This window comes from Schistocerca serialis, chromosome 5, assembly GCF_023864345.2.
Source record: "Schistocerca serialis cubense isolate TAMUIC-IGC-003099 chromosome 5, iqSchSeri2.2, whole genome shotgun sequence".
NCBI classification, from domain to species: Eukaryota; Metazoa; Arthropoda; class Insecta; order Orthoptera; family Acrididae; genus Schistocerca; species Schistocerca serialis.
Window position 1 is genome coordinate 615,783,951 of NC_064642.1, and position 22,176 is coordinate 615,806,126.

At 40.9% G+C, this 22,176-nt stretch overlaps 1 protein-coding gene across 2 annotated transcripts in view; it reads left to right on the forward strand.

Moving 5' to 3' along the window:
• Nucleotides 1-22,176, forward strand: part of LOC126480994 (synaptic vesicle glycoprotein 2C-like) — a 175,149-nt gene that overhangs the window by 110,121 nt on the left and 42,852 nt on the right. For both annotated transcript variants that reach the window (XM_050104438.1, XM_050104439.1), the window contains exons 7-8: nucleotides 11,173-11,354; nucleotides 15,515-15,779. In XM_050104438.1, the coding sequence (XP_049960395.1) occupies nucleotides 11,173-11,354; nucleotides 15,515-15,779 (447 nt within the window). The remainder of the gene's footprint in view (nucleotides 1-11,172; nucleotides 11,355-15,514; nucleotides 15,780-22,176) is intronic.

Sequence of the window (22,176 nt, forward strand, 5' to 3'; positions counted from 1 at the left end):
TACAAGTACTACTTACCAAATACTGTCGTTTAAATGGGAAAACATCATAAAGATTAGAGCCATGTTCAGTAATCATTCTGATGTAATTCACAATTACGTAATCAGCAAAGCTAAGTTTCAGCTGCAAAAGTACATCAAAATCTGAGAAATGATTTTACTGACTTGTTGATGTCAAACAACTTAAACTCTCACTACTATCATTAACAGTTACTGAAAATCAATTTGTACAGTTACTACCATTACTTCCTTGAGGCTTAAACACTTCTGATTGATGATGCGTAAAATGAAAACTTGTCATTCAATGAAAAAAAATACACAAAATAATCTTTGTTAAACACTGCTTTTGGAACTACTGTTCAAATTCCTGGGTGTAAAGCCTTTGCATAACTACTGTCTTGCAAACAACTGAAGCGTTAATTACTATTAGTTATTACAGCATAGCAAAAAGTTACTCACTTCTTAGTTATATTATTTCACATTATTCTTTTATAGAAAAACATTACAGTTGCTTCTTTTTCATTAGGATTTTCTAGGGCTTAGTGATAATGGACAGGATGGAACCTACTTCGGTAAATAGTTTTAGCTACAAGTGGTAATCAACATTCTGAAATATCTTGCTATTATTCAGTCACAAAATGCACTACGATATACAAGTCTAACAAATAACTGGTTAGATCTCACTTCGTGTTGAGACATCGTGGATACGTGTAAGGCCATTGTTCGTTAACAATGTGTGGCACAGTATCTTGTTCTTGCAACTCCACAATAAATAATATTGGATCCACAGTACTCTTCACTGTAATTGGTATCCTCTTACAGTGATTATACTGTGCCTGCTTAATGCCTTATTCTGTGCCAGGCCATACCAAACTTCCGCCGAGTCATTACATTTTTTAGCACCGCTGGCTTACAACCATGTTCTCAACACACACTCTCTCCACAGTTCTCTGTACATAACTCGACTCGACTCGACTGTTCCCATCTCATCATATTTCTGTACCACCCTGCCAGCGCGCTTGCACGCCCAGCGATAATGCTATTGCAGTTGCATTATACCCTTTGACAACAATGTATAACCCCAACTAAGCCAGCGTGTCTACAACTAGCTTACATTTAATATTCATTCAATTTTACAATAGAAAAACAGTATAACACTTCAACATTTCATGAGAAAACATTAGTACAATTAATTACAACCTTTTGTTTCACAGAAAAAGAAAACACATCGTAGCAAGCAAACTGAAAGGAAAAATTTAGTAATTCGTTGAGTTGCTCTGTTACAAGGTTCGTTGAGTTTCTTGCAGAAAATGTACAGTGTACCACCATCACACAAAGCAAGATTCTTGTGGTTACTGGTATCAGAGAGGTACCTTTTCAAGGCGATAATCAGATTCAGGCTCCCTGTTTTGAAAGAAGTCAAAATAGCGGAGGAACCCAACAAAGTGCTTCGAAATGCACAGAAAAGTAAGATTAGCGAACCTCATAAAATTATTGGTGGACTGAGTAATATGGTAGAACAACATTTTGTCTGTTTGGAAAATTTAGAGAGTTCTGTAAAAATAGACATGAAGTGTCTAACTGAGCACTACATAACCACACTGTTAGGTAGATTACGTATCAGAGATTACACCCTAGTGTCTTACTCATGCAGAATTAATGAGAGAAAGGAGGAAGAGTTGTTACATACACTAAGAAGTTCAAAAACATTGAGACAAGTAGATGTTGTATTGATCAGTACATAGAAGAATGTCCTTGTGAATTAATGCTGAGTAATTGTTCACTGTATCTATATGTAGATCCACACAGGGAAATTTTGATATATTTATGAGGAATCTGGATTCCTTACCGTACTATGTATCACAGAGCAGCAAGCATTTAATAGCCCATGTTGACTTCAGTGTAGATTTTCTAAGGGATTATGATAGCAAAAATGATCTAGATTTGATTTGAGTAAGTAATTTTTCCAACACAGGTTTATAAAGACAGCAGGACCCTTACTGCTAATGTTTTCTTAGGTGAATATCAAAGCAAGAAAATAACTGTTTACTCAGTAACATATATTCTCTCTGATCATTATGCACAGTTGTTTAGGTAAAAAAAAAGATAGTGTGTCACTGCTGGTACACAGCAGTGTATATCAGAACAATTAATGACTCCAAGACAAATACTTTTTAAGAATAGTTTACAAGAGATGACATGGGATGAAATTTATAATTAATCTAATTCTAACATAAAATATAGTCTATTCCATGAAAAATCGTATAATGAATTGCTAAAAGCTCTCCGAATAACCTAATTAGGAAGGAACGTAAACAGCTGAGTCTAAATGCATGTATCACTAGAGGAATGAAAATGTCTTGTGAAAGGAAAAGAGGAATGCGTCTGTTGGTAAGACCTAATCGAGATCCTGTGCTAGTTGCACACTACAAAAACTACTTAAAATTACTAAGAAAAGTTATTAAAATGCACATAATGTCATCAGTATTCCAACAAAAGACTTAAGGCTGTATGGAATGTAGGGAAATGAGAGACAGGACAACCAGCAACGCAACAGGATAACATCACTATTGAAGTGAATGGATGTTGAGTCACAGGTACCAAATGTATTCGATAGTCGTTTCTTTAAAGTAGTAGAAAATATAAAGACGAACTGTTGAAGAGAAAAATGGGAACATGAAGTCAATGAACGGCTGCAAACGGTCTCCAAGTACCCGAACTAATCCATTTCGAGTCAATGATCAGTTCAATTGGACCAAGGGACACAGTCCTTTCCATGTAAACAGTTCACACCATTACGCAGCCACCGCGAGTTTGCACAATGCCTTGTTGACGACTTGGGTCCATGGGTTCGTGGAGTCTGCGCCACACTCGAATCCCATCATCAGCTCTAACCAACTGAAATCGGGACTCGTGTGATCAGGCCACGGTTTTCCAGTCGTCTGCGGTCCAACCGATATGGTCAAGAGACCAGGAGAGGAATTGTAGGCCATGTCGTGCTGTTAGCAAAGGCACTCGCTTCGGTTGTCTGCGACCGTAACACATTGGCGCCAAATTTCCCGGCACTGTCCTAAAGGATGCGTTCGTCGTACGTCGCACATTGATTTCTGCGGTTACTTCACGCATTGCTGCTTGGCTGTTAGCACTGACAAATCTAGGCAAACGCCGCTGCTCTCGGTCGTTAAGTGAAGGCCGCCACAGAGTTGTTGGTGGTGAGAGGTAATGCTTGAAATCTGGTATTCTTGGCACACTCTTGACACTTTGGATCTCGAAATGTTGAATTCCGTAACGATTTCCGGAGAGGAATGTCCCATGCTCGTAGCTCCAACTACCATACCGCGTTCAAAGGCCGTTAATTCGCGTAGTGCGGCCATAATCACGTTGGAAATCTTTACACGTGCATAATCTGAGTGCAAATGACAGCTCCGTCAATGCACTGCCATTTTACATACCCGATACTACCGCCGTCTGTATATGTGCATATCGCTGTTCAATGACTTTTGTCACAGTGTTTGTTTAGCGAATAAGTTATTACGATATTGTTCATATCTACTATCATTCATGCTCAGTTGTCACCTCATTGTACTTTGTTTAGCGAATAAGTTATTATGACATTGTTAATATCTACCATCATTCTTTCTCAGTTGCTTCTTCACTAATGTTTATCATGTAGATAAGTACAATTCTGCCTTGTACAACTGAAAATTTTGCGTTCAACGAAATGTGTTTCTCTTCTACATAGCGGCATCATCAACGGTTCAGGTGTTCATTGATTTTTCTGGAGACACTAGACGCACACAGATGTAATATGTCTGTACTGTGCGCATATAGTGCCTGCAGAAGAACTAACGGACAAAATAGAAAAATGGGTGTATCTAGTGCCTACATAGGAATCAGTGGACGCATGAAAAGAAAAGCAAAATGAAAACCGCTAATGGTGTTTGCATGAATACGCGAAACATGTTAAAAAAAAGTGAATATTCAATGACGGAAGAAGTAATTGTTATTAGCTACATGATAAACATAATTAGAATAAATTATTGATTAATGCTTGAACATTCGTTACGACTTCCTATGTGTTTCCCAGACGCGGGGGAAATGAAGTCTAGATAAATTTACTCATTGTAAATGGAAGTAGTTCTGGATAATTTTTAATTATGATGGAATGTATTTCAGTTTATAATAATCAATGTTCTGTAAGATAACATGACCTTTAATTTGTATTGGATGGAGAAAGGTGCCGTGGCTGCAGGTATAAATCTACTGGGACGTAGTTACCAATTACAATGAGCCATGTGTGGTTAAGTTTAACAGATCTGCCAATTCCCCACAGAAATCGAATGTGAAAGTGAACAGTTTCGAACGGCAACAGCCAATGCGGTCAACAACGATAGTACTCTGTTTCGTTTTAGGGACAGAGTCTATAAATAGAACCTTACAGAAATATCGGCTCCTTTCTGGCAGTTTTCTGAAGTAGTTGACTTCTATCATATGTCCCGTGAAGTGAGTGTCTATGTTGTGACTTGGCAAGACAGCCAAGTCACAATGAGAGGAAGCCGAAAGGCACGCGTTAAGCTCACGCAGATTGGCGTGAGGTCTGGAACAGTTAAAGGAATTAATAGTAGCAAATAAAGTACGTAGTTGATGTAATACTTAACTTTAATCCACAGTTGTAGAACATTTCTCTTGACGGTACATGTTATAACCACAATATAAAATAATATCAAATGCTATGGCGCCTTGCTAGGTCGTAGCAATTGACGTAGCTGAAGGCTATGCTAACTATCGTCTCGGCAAATGAGAGCGTATTTGTCAGTGATCCATCTCTGGCTAAGTCGGCTGTACAACTGGGGCGAGTGCTAGTAAGTTTCTCTAGACCTGCCGTGTGGCGGCGCTCGGTCTGCAATCACTGACAGTGGTGACACGCGGGTCCGACGTATATTAACGGACCGCGGCCGATTTAAAGGCTACCACCTAGCAAGTGTGGTGTCTGGCGGTGACACCACAGTCTACTCGTCTACTGCACAATAGACAACGTGATAGGTGACGTCATGATGGTAAAATTCTTGTTTTGAAGTTCCAGTCACTCAAAAAACTAATAAGAACCTCGTCTGTCGTACTCTAAAGTTCGGTTTCAAATACCGTCAGATATCAATTTTGAAACATTTTTTGTAACAGATGGTGGTTTCTTTAACCAGTGAAACCTGCTGACCAATACTAGTGCACTACTTCAGTCCGATTTCAGTCCAAAATGTTTGTTCGCTTAAGTAAAAATGAATTTTTCGTCCGCAGCGTTGACGAGTGCAAATGGACATTAATATCGAAAAGAAATTCTATTTTTCACCTCGGCTTATTACGATCACCATCATTTGTTTAACACGTAACATGTCTGTAATAGTAAACAGCAAAGATAGGAAATGGAATTCTACTTTAATAAATTTGTCGCTGTGGCACCTTAAATAGAAAAATCTTCTTAATATCGGAATGGGATGATGCCCCATCGTGTTGATGCCATACCACAGTCTAACACACACAGTCACTACACGGCTGCTCATTTTCATTATGTACTGCGACAGCAACGCTCCAAGCGGGCAGAAAGCTACACTTCTGAATACGATATCCGATGAGTGCAGGCAGCATTGTCTATGTTGATTTGTAACATAATTGTTACAATTAGGAGCGGTTCTAACTAGAAAATGCCACCACATTTGTCTTTCTTTAGTTTTCTAAGGACCCTGGGAGATATGGAACGGTGCATTACAGTTTAGTTTATTTACCATCTTATTGTAACCTACATCTACATCTACATCTACATTGATACTCCGCAAGCCACCCAACGGTGTGTGGCGGAGGGCACTTTACGTGCCACTGTCATTACCTCCCTTTCCTGTTCCAGTCGCGTATGGTTCGCGGGAAGAACGACTGTCTGAAAGCCTCCGTGCGCGCTCTAATCTCTCTAATTTTACATTCGTGATCTCCTCGGGAGGTATAAGTAGGGGGAAGCAATATATTCGATACCTCATCCAGAAACGCACCCTCTCGAAACCTGGCGAGCAAGCTACACCGCGATGCAGAGCGCCTCTCTTGCAGAGTCTGCCACTTGAGTTTATTAAACATCTCCGTAACGCTATCACGGTTACCAAATAACCCTGTGACGAAACGCGCCGCTCTTCTTTGGATCTTCTCTATCTCCTCCGTCAGACCGATCTGGTACGGATCCCACACTGATGAGCAATACTCAAGTATAGGTCGAACGAGTGTTTTGTAAGCCACATCCTTTGTTGATGGACTACATTTTCTAAGCACTCTCCCAATGAATCTCAACCTGGTACCCGCCTTACCAACAATTAATTTTATATGATCATTCCACTTCAAATCGTTCCGTACGCATACTCTCAGATATTTTACAGAAGTAACTGCTACCAGTGTTTGTTCCGCTATCATATAATCATACAATAAAGGATCCTTCTTTCTATGTATTCGCAATACATTACATTTGTCTATGTTAAGGGTCAGTTGCCACTCCCTGCACCAAGTGCCTATCCGCTGCAGATCTTCCTGTATTTCGCTACAATTTTCTAATGCAGCAACTTCTCTGTATACTACAGCATCATCCGCGAAAAGCCGCATGGAACATCCGACACTATCTACTAAGTCATTTATATATATTGTGAAAGGCAATGGTCCCATAACACTCCCCTGTGGCACGCCAGAGGTTACAACCTGTAGATACTTATTGAAGAATGTCGCTTTCTTTTAAGAACGAAATAATGGCAAGTAAACAGCAGAAGACCTGACCTTTGGCAGAGAGAATGTCTACTCAGTAACGTGAAGTTTTCATCTCTACACTTCTAGTCAAATCAACGAATGTGGAACGTAAGAAAATTTTATGTAATGCAATATCACCATTATCAGAGAACTGCAAAATAGTTCATTAAAATTATTTAAATTAAAAACACAAGAACTTGGATGTGTCTTTTATTTCAAATGAAAATACAAAATACTTTTAAGTAAGAGTATTTAAATACAAAATGCAAAATACATATGATCGAAGTACCTTTAATTAAATAAAATACCTCTAGTTAGTGAACAATTTACATGACGGTTATTTCACTGATTCTAACACTAAAAATTGTTCAAATATTTCATCTTTCATGTTCCACTTATGTAGCTTCATTATTATTCCACCAGAAGAAAATAGTTATCCAACAGGAACCGAACTCAGTAAACAAGTATTATATTTAAAGAAAAACATTTTTAAGGTGGGGTATCTCTTGAAAAAATTTAGATTATTGTCATTATCTTTTTAATATTGTAGTGTTGCCACTATCACTGGCTATAGAAGAATCATTGCTCAACAACCACATGATAAGAGTCAATTTCTTTTTTACCAGAATGTTGCAAATTCTTCGCATCGCCTTCTCCTGGTTTCATCTTACGGACTTATGAAATAAGTAGTTCTTTAACGTATCTTCTGTTAGCCTTGGGTACCCGTTACAATTTGAAAAAAGGACAAGATTTTGATGCTAATATGTTATCCTTTGCGTTTGGTTCCTTTAATTTACAGAATCGCACGAAACACCTATTACGACTTTCTTTAATAACGTCTGTCATAATACTAAACTACGTAGGTTTATCCATTGGCAAGCTGCTTGGCATTCTTTGCATTCTCATTAGTTCTGGTATAAGACATACATACTAGGTATTTTTATCCTCTTCTGAACATCTGATACAGTCAGCAATAGATTTTGAGCAGCTTATGTATTCATTAATATTTGTATTTCTGTTTCTTTAAAAACAACTAATACGAGTTTACTGAAAGCGTCTCCAAAGTGCCTGACATTTTGGCAAGGCTACATCATAAATTTTTGTATGGATTACTTTGATATCTGACATTGTACTAATCTTTTGACGCTGTGAAATATGATGTGTGTGATTTCACTCCCTCCTTCACTCATTTCCTCTGCAATTATCAGATGATTTGGATAGGTGTTTTATTAAGCAAACAATGACAGACATATAAGATATGCAAGACTTAGTGCTTTGTCTAATAATTAGGGTCATTGTCATATTCACTTCACAAGTAAACCATTGGCGCTTATTGTGCCATCTCTATCCTCGTGAAATTATTTTTTCTTTAAACATATTGAATGAAAGGAAACTACGAGGTATGGAATAAATAAATTCAAGAGAAGCATTTTGAATTTTACAAATACAAGTACCACTAACTTACAACTTTCAAATAAGATAGAAAACTGTTTTCGAAAAATGTGCTTCAAACACAAAAGAAAAACTGTATTTTGCATTTTGTATTTGTATGTCAGATACATGTATCTCACATAATTCACATCTCTGCCCTTTGTTTAACTTACCAAATAAGCCACCACAGCTGCAGTTGAAGGGGAAAGCACACAGGCGGGATAAAAATATCAAAAGCAATGAAACTGTTTCCCAACTCAGAAGAAACCAATTTCAACACTGTTCCTACATCTCAGCAACAAAGGGCAAGAATATTGAGTATATTCGCTGTTGAAGCAAAGGTAATTTCATTTTAAAAAAATATTTGTGTATTAGGAAGTCGAGTGAAGTGTAAGAGTGTGCAAATCATTAGATTCCATACAAAATTATTACGTGTCAAGGCAAGTGCCTATAAAATAGGAACAACAGCAGAAACACATGCTTCTAATGCATGAAATCTGTATTTATTTTCTCTTGATTACCATTATACAGGGTGTTACAAAAAGGTACGGCCAATCTTTCAGGAAACATTCCTCACACACAAAGAAAGAAAATCTGTTATGTGGACATGTGTCCGGAAACGCTTACTATCCATGTTAGAGCTCATTTTATTACTTCTCTTCAAATCACATTAATCATGGAATGGAAACACATAGCAACAGAACGTACCAGCGTGACTTCAAACACTTTGTTACAGGAAATGTTCAAAATGTGCTCCGTTAGCGAGGATACATGCATCCACCCTCCGTCGCATGGAATCCCTGATGCGCTGATGCAGCCCTAGAGAATGGCGTATTGTATCACAGCCGTCCACAATACGAGCTCGAAGAGTCTCTACATTTGGTACCGGGGCTGCGTAGACAAGAGCTTTTAAATGTCCCCATAAATGAAAGTCAAGAGGGTTGAGGTCAGGAGAGCGTGGAGACCATGGTGGAGACCATGGAATTGGTCCGCCTCTACCAATCCATCGGTCACCGAATCTGTTGTTGAGAAGCGTACGAACACTTCGACAGAAATGTGCAGGAGCTCCATCGTGCATCAACCACATGTTGTGTCGTACTTGTAAAGGCACGTGTTCTAGCAGCACAGGTAGAGTATCCCGTATGAAATCATGATAACGTGCTCCATTGAGCGTAGGTGGAAGAACATGGGGCCCGATCAAGACATCATCAACAATGCCTGCCCAAAAGTTCACAGAAAATCTGTGTTGATGACTTGATTGCACAATTGCGTGCGCATTCTCGTCAGCCCACACATGTTGATTGTGAAAATTTACAATTTGATAACGTTGGAATGAAGCCTCATCCGTAAAGAGAACATTTGCACTGAAATGAGGATTGACACATTGTTGGATGAACCATTCGCAGAAGTGCACCTGTGGAGGCCAATCAGTTGCCAATCTGTTGCCTGCACGCGCTGTACGTGGTACGGAAACAACTGGTTCTCCCGTAGCACTCTCCATACAGTGACGTGGTCAACGTTACCTTGTACAGCAGCAACTTCTCTGATGCTGACATTAGGGTTATCGTTAACTGCATGAAGAATTGCCTCATCCGTTGCAGGTGTCCTCGTCGTTCTAGGTCTTCCCCAGTCGCGAGTCATAGGCTGAAACGTTGCGTGCTCCCTAAGACGCCGATCAATTGCTTCGAACGTCTTCCTATCTGGACACCTTCGTTCTGGAAATCTGTCTCGATACAAACGTACCGCGCCCCGGCTATTGCCCCGTGCTAATCCATACATCAAATGGGCATCTGCCAACTCCGCATTTGTAAACATTGCACTGACTGCAAAACCACGTTCGTGATGAACAGTAACCCGCTGATGCTACGTACTGATGTGCTTGATGGTATTACTGTAGAGCAATGAGTGGCATTTCAACACAAGCACCGAAGTCAACGTTACCTTCCTTCAATTGGGCCAACTGGCGGTGAATCGAGGAAGTACAGTACATACTGACGAAACTAAAATGAGCTCTAACATGGAAATTAAGCGTTTCCGGACACATGTCCACATAACATCTTTCTTAATTTGTGTGTGAGTAATGTTTCTTGAAAGTTTGGCCGTACCTTTTTATAACATCCTGTATAAAAATCTGAAAGTATTTCTTCGCAAATAAGTGGTATCTTGTGCCACTGAGGCAGTGATATTCGACTGCTTTTACATTTGTTTCACAATCATTCATGTATCTTGGTAGATTGCTAACGCTCACAGTGCAAAAATATGTTAGTTACTTCAGTAATTAGGTAGAAAATTAGTTAAAAACAAACAATAATCCTATGGCTGGCTTCCTTGCCACTAAAGGTGCTAGTGGTATTCCAGCTGTCAGACGGTAACTGCTTTTACACCATTGAGGGTCGCGACTCAGTAGGTTAGGCTGTGGCCATTCCCTCCCGTGGACAATAAGAGAGATCGTATTGGTTTATCTTGAACAATTCCAGCCTTTCGACGATTGGTTGATCACCTCAAAATACTCAGTTTGTGATCACACAGCGTTTTCGTTCGATCCATGAACGTGTTGAAGGGAGGCTCCGCATTCTGGCCCAGAGGAGCCAATCGGGACCAACCGCCCACCTTGTAACCCTCTACCAATAAAGTTTTTTTTTGGATATGGTATGGAAGGGAATGGTTCCGATACAGTCCTCTTTCTGCCGTTGTCACCTCCATAGAACTTCGTGCCGCTGCTTTCCAATCAAGTAATTTCTCAGATGGCATAACAGGGTTGAGTGCACACCGTCCCAGTCATACCGCCAAATATAAATCCCTGGCGGTAAGGGGAATCGGACTGGGATCGTCCACATAGCAGCCAGATAAGGTGACCTCTGAGCTACCGAGGCGGGCCTTAAGCTCAAAGAACACTTTGCTTACCGAATTATGTCCAATAGCTGGTAGCCTTGGTCGTCCACTAGCGCAGAACGGATGGAATGCTCTCATGTGCAGGTGCAGCGGCTGGTGGATGAGCTGGAACTGCGCAAAGCGTCTGTGGCGAGCACCATGAGCATCCACCAGAGCGCCATCCAGAGCCTCAAGAACGCCTGGCGCCAGATGCGGCCACTCTTCGTCATGCCACAGCTGCCCAAGGCTGTGCTCGTCTTCTCCATACAGATCCTCTGCTTGTTCAGGTTAGTAACAGAAGGCAATGCTTTGATCTTGCTGCTGTCTCAAAAACTTTTGCCAGCATTAAATACTGGAACGAGCTTCGCGAGCTTTTAAGGATCTGGCAGTGAGGGAATCAGGTGCTCTCCCGCGATCGATACATATAGTCTGTTTAAACGATCATGGCACGCCAGTAGTTGCTTTAAAATGCGACACACTTAGCTCCGATTGAAAACTAAATGATAACCCCAAGTATTAAATGTCCAACAGAAATCTCACAACAGACGAAAACTACCAACTGGGAGAAGTTCCAGACTGCATTCCTCTAACATTTTTCATAGTTACAAAACTCGTCCAAACAGTCCTCACTTATGCCAGTGTAGCCTCCATGTTTTCTTCAGACGAGTCACACCCAGTCTTGCACTCACGCCGTCTCACTCTCCACATCCACTTTTTCTCTCCTGATCGAATTTGTAACAAACTCAAAAATTCCCATCCATACTCATCTGTATCGAACATCATAGTATATCCTGAACATCTCCCATACTTGATTCCTATTACTCTATAATTTTCTAATAATTACATAACCTGATATGTTGCCACATCAATACCAACACATTCCAACGGTCCTACACCTACACACCGTCAACACCGTCTCGTAACTCAACTTCCAAAGGCTCCCTGTCATAGGCAAGAAATCCGTCCTGTCTTTTATCCTCCTTACAATATATAACGCTTACTTCCCTGCCCTTTCTCACACCAAGGTGTTCCCTTTTCTTTTCTCTCCATAACCACAACCTAGACTCTATCCTACTAACCATTATCACAAATGCTATATCTGCTGTCACTCACAATCCCAGAGTATAAATTTTGACGTAGCTGCCTACCATCTTCGTTCCAACCCATTAATCACAGTATCATTTAATCCTCCTACTCCAATTTGCTTTTGGGTCATCAGTCTGACTAGTTCATGTGGTCTGTCAAGAATTTCTTTTCATTTCATAGAAGCACCTGCACCATGCGTCCTCCAATATTTAATGGACGCGGTGTGGCCGTGCGGTTAAAGGCGCTTCAGTCTGGAACCGCGTGGCCGCTACGGTCGCAGGTTCGAATCCTGCCTCGGGCATGGATGTGTGTGATGTCCTTAGGTTAGTTAGGTTTAATTAGTTCTAAGTTCTAGGCGACTGATGACCTCAGAAGTTAAGTCACATAGTGCTCAGTGCCATTTAATGGACGTACTCAATCTCAGATTTCCTCTACAATTGCTACCTCTACAGCTACCTCTAGTACCATGGAAGTTATTCCATGATCCCTTAACACATGCCCCATAGTCTTGTCCCTTCTTCTTGTCAGTGTTATCCAAATGTTCCGTACTTCGCCAATTCCGCGGAGATCCTCCTCTTTCCTTATCTTATGAGTGTCCGCCCCTGGTAGCTGAGTGGTCAGCGCGACAGAATGTCTTCCCTAACGGCCTTGGTTCGATTCCCACCTGGGTTGGAGATTTTCTCCGCTCAGGGGCTGGGTGTTGTGTTGTCCTTATCATCATCATTTCATCCCCTTCGACATGGAAGTCGCCGAAGTGGCGTCAACTCGAAAGACTTGCACCAGGCGAACGGTCTACCCGACGGGAGGCCCTAGCCACACGGAATTTCCATTTCATCTTATAAGTCCATGTGATTTTCAACAATCTTCTGGGGCACCACATCTCAAACGCTTCGATTCACCTCTTTTCCGGTTTCCTCACTGTCTATGATTCTCTGACTTACAATACTGTACCCCAAGCGTTTATTATCAGAAATTTCATCCTCCAACTGTGTTTGACATTAGTAGGCTTCTATTGGTCATAACCGTCTTCTCTGATTATGCTAGCCTACTGATTATGTTCTTATTGTTTCGTTCATGTGCCAAATTCCGTAAATTCACGTACTTCGTAATCATCTGTTTTCACGTTAATTTAATCGCTAATCTCATTTCTGCTTACTCCTAATTATTTTCTTTGTTCTTCGGGGTACTTGGAATGTACCACTTCCCGCTTGAAGTCCAAGTTCTTAGTGTTCGTGCAGTTAGTGTTTTTGATTGACTCTGTCAGTGTCGGAGAAGTAGGAGGAGGAGATTCACAACGAAGTCATCAGAGACGGAACACAGGCTCGGATTAGGGAAGGATGGAGAAGGAAAGTGGCCGTGCCCTTTCGAAAGAACCATCCCGAAATTTGCCTTAAGCGATTTAGGGAAATCACGGGAAACCTAAATCAGGATGGCTGGACGCGGGTCTGAACCGTCGTCCTTCCGAATGGGAGTCCAGTGTGCTAACCACTGCGCTACCGTGTTCCTAAGTGTACTGTAGTGAAGTACTTCACTGCCACGATGAAGATTGGCAACAATGTTTGTATTTTAGAAGGCAACAAACAGAATTTCTAACAAGGGTGTAGGATAATAACCGCTTTCAGCCACAATAGGAGATGATTTTATGCGACACTCGATCGCTTTCGGGCATGTGCCCAAATTCAGGTGTTTTATACGCAAGTAGATGTTTACATGCTCAGTGTTGGGGATCACTTAAAAAAAACAATAATGTAATGACGAAACAAACACAAAATGAAACATTTGGAAACGGCTAAGCGATATGTGTTGAAAAATATTACAATCTTACATAAAGCTAGTGTATCCATATGTTTTCACATCATACAAAATGTAATAAAAATAATTTGAAAACGATATGGACACATCAGCTTTATGTAAGTTCTATAATATTTTGCAACACATGTTGCTTAGCCACTTTTCAATTTTCATTTGTGTCTGTTTAGCTGTCATCACAGTATTTGTTTTTCATTTAAACAGTGATATGCAACACTAAGTATGGAAACATGTACCTGAATATAAACCACCTGAAGAATGGCGCAAGCTGGAAACTCATCATGTGTTAAATAATATGACAAAATGTGACTGGGAGCGTTTATTATTCTACACCCTATAAGGGAACAGTGACGGAGTTCAACTGAATCCTTCATCGATAAAACGCATAGAGTTTCTAACTATTTTTAAGGTTTCCATCGTTGATTGGGCTACTGAGAACGCAGTCGTTCGGTTAATTAGGGAAAGGTTTTAACACAGACTGCAGTTAAACCGTCTTCTGTTACATTCAAACTAAAACCGTAATTTGAGTAACAAAAACGTAAGTAATTGATCATTTTAATATTTTAAACTATTCTATTTTACAAAGACTATCCGGCTGGATAATGGTAATTGTTCTGCTCACCCTGTCGTGATAGAAGAGCGAGTGAATGTCCAGTAGACATAAAAAAAGAAAAAAAAAGTGGTTGGTAAAACGAGTAGCACAGCTCTTGTTAGAGTGCACTCTCATTGTTCACTACATGCTTAGTTACATAATACACCTCTAAAGAAATTTCTGCAGATTATGAGATTTCAGATTAGGAAACACATGACACTATTCTTTAAAGAAGAGAAACAGGAAGGACTCACTAAGAACGGCTAGAAATTAATAGAGAAAGTATAATTAAGCTTCGTGTACCTTGAAAAAGATTTTAAACTAAAGGAGTGTTTTTCTTTCCTACTACGACATAAGTCGAACAGGTTGGAATGCACTTGGAATATTGACATGAAATTTATATTAATTTTCATTGAACTCTTTGGTATGATTGACATATCGCTGCATAAAAGAAATAACCATAGAATAATAGACTAAGCCGGCAGGTAGCTCAGCGTGTTCGGTCAGAGGGTTAGCTGCCTTCTGTAATAAAAAACAACTAAATTAAACGGATGACATACGACGTCCGCCCCGAGCAAATGCAACGAACAAAACCGAACAAAATAATGAGATTAAAAAAAAATGTGGTCAGCGCGACAGAATGTCAATCCTAAGGGCCCGGGTTCGATTCCCGGTTGGGTCGGAGATTTTTCTCCGCTCAGAGACTGGGTGTTGTGTTGTCCTAATCATCATCATTTCATCTCCATCGACGCGCAAGTGCCGAGGTGGCGTCAAATCGAAAGACCTGCACCAGGCGAACGGTCTACCCGACGGGAGGCCCTAGTCACACGACATTTTTTTCCATAGCTTTGAGGTTCTCATGATACTGGTTAGACTCTTCTCATCACCCACATTGGTTATCCCCATGTAATATGCACCGGAGACAGTGTGTGAGAAGTGACAGACTCGTTTTGTTTACAGCCTGAACACAATTCGGTTGTGGCTGCCGCAGATCTTCGCAACCATGGAAGAGTTCCTGTACATCCATCAGACGGCGGAGGGTGTAGGTATGGGCTCGCTTACAGTCAACGACAGCGAGAACTCGGTGTACCTGTGCGACATGCTCACGTACCAGTCCTCACAGAAGGCAGACAACTCGTCGCTCGTCAGCATGCTGGTGAACCTCGTCGATGGCGACATTCTCAATGCTACGCAGGCCGTCGCCTCTGAGATACCATGTCTACCTGTACGTTACGCAAAAATACGAAACACTGGTTCATGCTGACGCTGGGGTTTGTTCGTAGTGGTTTTGCATTTTCTGTAACTAATTTGTGCTCATCATATGGCTCGGGTAGATTCATTCTACATTTGTAATCTCCTAGACTTTCCTCGCGACTCATTGCCATCTCGTTCAGATCGGGTGTTCTGCCAGTGGTCCTCGTCTTCTCAATACGATATCTCGATGCCGTGACGTCTTCATCATGTGTTCCCTGAGACTGACAGCGAGACTCAGGGAACACATGATGAAGTCGTGGAGTTGCGGTAGAGATGTCGTGTTGGGAAGTCTCGGACCACTGGCAGAACACCCGATCTCAGCGAGATCATTCTATACTTACTGAAGTACATGGTGCAAGTATCGTGCAATGGAAAAAGGGCAAATGTTACAGACATCTTGTACATTAACAGGAAATCATATTGTAGAATAAAAACAGCGATTCTCGTAGATTAAAGCTCTGAGCTAGGTCGAGAGCCATTCTAACGTAAGTGAAGGGTTCAAGTTTATGGAACGCAAAAAGGAATGGCCCAGATATGAGCCTCCGTCGTTTTAATATATTGGAAAATTTCGCCACACTGTCAAGTCTTCGGCAGAGCGAATTACTCGTTCTGGAAGATAAAGTACTATAAAAACCAGAATAAAAAGTTCTTTTTTATAATTGGCTCTGAGCACAATGGGACTTAACATCTGAGGTCATCAGTCCCCTAGAACTTAGAACTACTTAAACCTAACTAACACACATTCACGCCCGAGGCAGAATTCGAACCTGTGACCGTAGCGGTCGCGCGGTTCCAGACTGACGAGCCTAGAACCGCTCGGCCACACCGGCCGGCAAAAACTTCTTAAGCGCATGCAAGAAGAAAAGGTGGCCATTCGGAGGTCTTCACATGGGAAACGCTATTTTTTACGTCCTCAACGCATGAACTCAAACTTTTCGAAATCGCACTTACGGCTAGTACATGAACTCTGTAAGTAAGTAGTATCTGATTTATTTATGTACATTATTTGTTCATAATTTATTATAACCCACCTGGATAGCCATACTTGTTAGAATACAGCTCTCAGTATTCATGGATGCGCGTCGGCCCCGAATTGAATCTGCCAGGGCTGGTGTGCCAGCCTGCCTGTATGTGGTTTTTAGACGGTTTCCTATATCCTATTAGATGTATACTGGGCTGTGACGCACGTTCCACTTCAGTTACGCGATTTTCAAAGATTTGGAAAACATTCTCTCGCTTTCACATGGATTACACTAAATGCAAACTGATAGGGCAAATTTAGATTCCGTTCTCGGGAGGAAGGAGAGGTGAAGTGGGGGGGGGGAGGGGGGGTGGAACGATGATGCAGGAAGGGTATTTGGGATCCTCTACCACTAACAATGTCAAAAACCTGATTACCATGCAGGTCCATGATGGTACAGGGTAAGGCCAGGAAAAAGAAGATTTATTTTTTATTTAGTCCGACCAAATTAGGGTCTTAAGACCCTGTCTTACATCCCACTACGAACAACGCATTCCGAAAAGTATTTCAAAACTCTCTCAGATTCTACGCCTACTTCTGGTTTAATTGTGTACCTAGGCAGGAAAATGACTTCCCACAAAAATCCATTCTGACTGCGCAGCCAGAATGAAGACTATTGATTAGTTATGTAAATGTGAAAAATTATAGTGAGAACAACTATGACTACCAACAGAAATAATAATAGTAATAGGCATTACAAATAATAATAATAATAATAACAAGAGGACATTAAGAATAACAATAATATTGATTGTTTTAGCGCATTTGAAGCTGTATTTTGTGTTTTACACGAAGGTGGAGACAGAGAAAAGTAATTTCGTAATACCAACAGTGAAATAACAAAACAATTAATTTAGTAGAAAATGAAAATTATCGTTATCGCTCTCCACCGCTGTGACTGTGAGCACAGCTGAAATTGTATACACAAATCCAGCTCCTGATGTACAAGAAACAGCCGTAGTAAAAGAGCTGCATCAAATGAACAGTCTGAATCTTGAAGTATGAGTGTATGAATACAGTTACAACACCATCGGTGGGTAGGAGGGAAGTTAACACTCTCTGAGTCAGCTCACAGCTCGGCGGAGCGATGAAAGCGGAAACAGGTGACTTACAGGAGAGGTAGCCGAAGTCAGAACGCACACGGCATTGTCACTCCTGGCCCTTACGGCCGTATTTCGTAAGTGGTGTGGTGCGGTGAACCTGACATCTACTGTAGGGGTGGTTCTAGCCTCGCCCGGATTTGCGTCTCTTGTGATGTTGCTTGGACGTTCAGTATCTTTGCGAAGGTCGGCCTCGATGCGAGATCATTGACTATCGACAAAACCGCGTTTAGTATCTTCAGAAACGGAAGGGGGTATGAAGGATGACATGATTCTACTGACAATTTCAATGGCTGTACGAAAGGACAACCTTTATGTAGAAGACTGTAGATAAAGAGGAGCGAAAAGTCGTTGTGGTTGACTAGCGTGAGTTGTAGACAAGTATATGGAACTGTTACAGAAGGTGAATCACTAGCTGTCTTTTGAAGTTTGAACGGAGCTTAATTTATTTGATATTTCGAAGAACACTGTTTAAAAGTTGGCTAGCTGATAATGAAAATGATTTTAAGAAGATGGTGTTTTTTAATGGCAAAGAAAGTATTTTACTTTCTTGAAAACGAGTATATCTGATTTGTTCTTCAGATAGTAGACTTAGAACTGAAGGTAAACATGTGCCGCCTATTCTTACACATTTGTACTTCTCGCCATTTGAGGGCTATATTTGAGTTGTACTGCTGTGATAAGTCAAGCGAGAGGTCACCAACAGAGCGCGGAAAGCATTGTGGGCAGGACTCTGGTCGGCGATAGGAGGTGAGGTGCAACCAGTTGACTGTGGGGATATTCGAGAGATAGTATACGGACGCTGGGCAAGCTGAATGGTGCTGTGAAATCTGACACACGGCGTGGAGGCAGCTGAGTAGTTGACTGCGAACAGTCAGCAAGAGGTGAGGCCAGCTTTAACGTGGGACATCACTGGTTCGCAACAGCTGACTGTGTTTACCTCCATTCTTCCAGAAAGTACGACAGCTGCAAGCTATGAAGGAATTGTGGAAGAGAGGCAAGCAGAACATGAGGGCGGTTTGTGCCGTTGAATGGTATTCTTAGTAGCTTTTGTACAGACATCTGCGATTTTTCAAAATACAGTGGGACAGTTGTTGTGCCTGCATTGGTAAAACAGTTACTTACATTATTATACTTGAAGAGGCAGTTTTATTTTGATTGTATTATATTTATAATTCATTTGAAAATCATGCTGAGGCCGTGGTGTAAACCTATGGCATCTTAGTGATACGCTTTAATGAGTCTGTTGGCAGCCCATTTGCCTTCATAACTGGTTGTATGTTAGTTTACTGTGTCAGTGTAGACTGCGTTGCTGGTATGTGTTGTCTGTTTAGTGTGTGATTAAGGTGTTAGTTATAATTGGATACTGTTGTACTAGTGTTTTTGTTGCAGAATTAGTTTAATGTTTTCTTTGTATAATTAGTTTCAATGGCGTGAAGTAGTATGTCATGCGAATGGTATGTATACATATATCTTAGGTTTTCTCATGCATGTTTTTTGGTGCCCCTTTAAAGTTTTAATTATTTTGTTACTGCGAAGTGAGTAATTGCTTTTATCAAATTGATGTTATTATATCAAAAGTTAACTAATTTGGTATATTGAGTAGGAGTTCTCACCTTCTTTGTTTTGTACATGCCATTTTGCATTTAAGCTTTTGTTCACAAATGGAAGTACTTGGTTAAAAGCCCACGCTTACACAACCCCAGACAATCTGCCCTCCCACCGAAATCGGACTCCGCAAATAATAGAGAGCACAATGTTTCAGAAGGCGATAGATCAAACCGGGAGTATGACAGTCTCAGTGTGTATAGCGATCATAACTGTTCGTCGGCAGGAGCGATATTGTTCGAATAGCAAATAAACAGAAATGTCTCTCACACATGCATTTATCCAGCTGGAGTAAGCTCTCATGCGAAATTTCTTTAAGAATAGGATCACCACAGTCATATATGGGGAATATAAGTGAGTCTACATTTTTTTTCAAGTTAGAGAGAAAATACTTCTTTACTTACAGTATCTGTAGTGAATAAAGAGTCATTGATACCTTGCAGATTGTAGTTGTGTTTCCACCCAAATATAACTGATGTAGGAAAAAAATAGTTGTTTCTCCGAATTTTAGCAGTAACAGTGGAAGAGACACCCTGTACTGAGGGTAATTAGTCTTTCGTAAGTAGCTAAGGTTGATCGCATTTTAAATGGCTTAAGGTTCAAACCAATGTTCAGCGTCCACACTGATAAGTAATTATGCATCCAGATGCTAGATGGGCGTAGATATAACTGAAAATTATTAGCACAGAAATCATATTTGCAACGGGAGAGAATAGTCGCCAAATCACTAAAATGTAATGAGAAAATCAATGGGCCCAGCACTGATTCTTGAGGGACCCCCACTATTACATCCCTACATTCTAACCTTTCTTTTTTTCTTATCGAACATTACGTACTGCTAGCGAGATGTAATGTATGAGCAGAGCCATTGAAAGGGTGAAGAAAAATTTGACTTGCGAGTTTAGCAAGTAGAATGTCAGAATAGACATTGACGAAACCCTAAAAATTAATAAATAAAGCACATAATAGTTGCGTGCCTCTATTGGCCCAACGCTTGTTTCAGTTCGTCAGTCATTTTTATAAGTGGAATCCCCCTTTGAAAAGAAAGGGATGTAGGAGGCGACCGTTTGAGCGAGTCACACTTGAATGCAGGATTCTGGTGTCAAAAGGCGGTTAATTATATAACATACCATTTATTTTACACAATATGCTTACACAAGCTTACAACGATCTTTCAAAATTCTCACAAATAACTTGAGTCTTCTTCAAATCTTTAAAACAAATTTAATTTGCACTTGGCAGGTATCTCAATATCGTGAAATCTCTCTTCCAAAATTTTATTGAAAGTGGTATAACACAGCCAATCAATTTAACAGACAAGTTTGTCCTTGAAGGAAGCACCAATAACCTAGACCTCAGGCACTGCGGTTTCGTGAGCACCATTAGCTAGTAGACCCCCCAGTATTCAAAAACTTCTCTAAGGTCAACATCTTCAGTTACTTCCAGGTTGCAAGTATGATACAATTCAAAAACCAAGAAATCAACTCATTTATACCTCAAATTATTCTCTCGAATGAACATTTAAGTTAGAACAACTTGAGGTCAACAAATAAAATTAATTTCTCCATCCTAGTGACCATACCACTCATACAATAGTGTTCTGGAGCTGCCCTGGAAATGAATCAATATGGTCATAGCCTCACGGGTTGTACGTTTGCACACCATCGCAGGCCCCGAATGCCGCCCACTCCTCCACAGCCTCTCCAGTGTTACGTCAACGCTGATGTATAAACTTCTACAAATATGCATATTAAGGATCCTCCAAACGCTGCGGGGCCAGCTTAGAGGCATACAAACTTGCTAAGGTGAGTGCAACCGTGCACAGTATCAATTAGGGATGAAATGTCAACAACGTGTTTGGTTGAACGAAAATCTCAAGACGGCAACGTGGCACATAATGACCCAACTGTCTCAACTAAACCCGCAAACCCTAAAGAACGAATTTCGCCTCCTCAGCAGATTCACCTCCTCAGCAGATGCACATGGGCACCAAATAATTCTGTCAAATGGTCCGACAGCTCAACATACAAAACACGCCACAACTTGAATGACACGTCCGCTCACCACAAAACAGCTCAAACACCAGCTCAGTCACAGTAGCTCGCATTGTACTCCTCTAGACACCAACATTTCCACCGGCTGGCGCGTCAGTCGAGTGTACTCTGCTCCGCTCTCTCTATAGGTGCCTCCTTTACAACTGTCACGGTGTCGTCCGCCCACTTCGTTCCCAATCAGCGCCCTCTCTCTTTCGCTCCGAGACCTCCAAGAAAGACCACAAGTCAGCGATACAGGCTGCTTAAAATCTCGCCGCTCGCATAACCCCTCTGGACCGAGCGCATATTCTTTGGACGTACGATACATTTGCAAAAAAAAAAAAAAAAAATAAAAAAAAAATCGATACGGGCGTATCAGTAAGAACAGCCGTTATTTTATGATTTTCCCGGAAACCTGACTGGTACTATTCTAAAAGTTTACTAGAGTTTAAGTAATTAGTAAGCTGATCTTCAACTACGTTCTGAAGACTTAGAGATAATCCTAGTAAAACGGAAGGGCCTGTAATCGGAGGCTTATTTGCCAGATTGTCTTGGATAATGTTTGACGAGTTCCTACTTCCAGGCTGTTGGGAAGGTGCTGGAGCT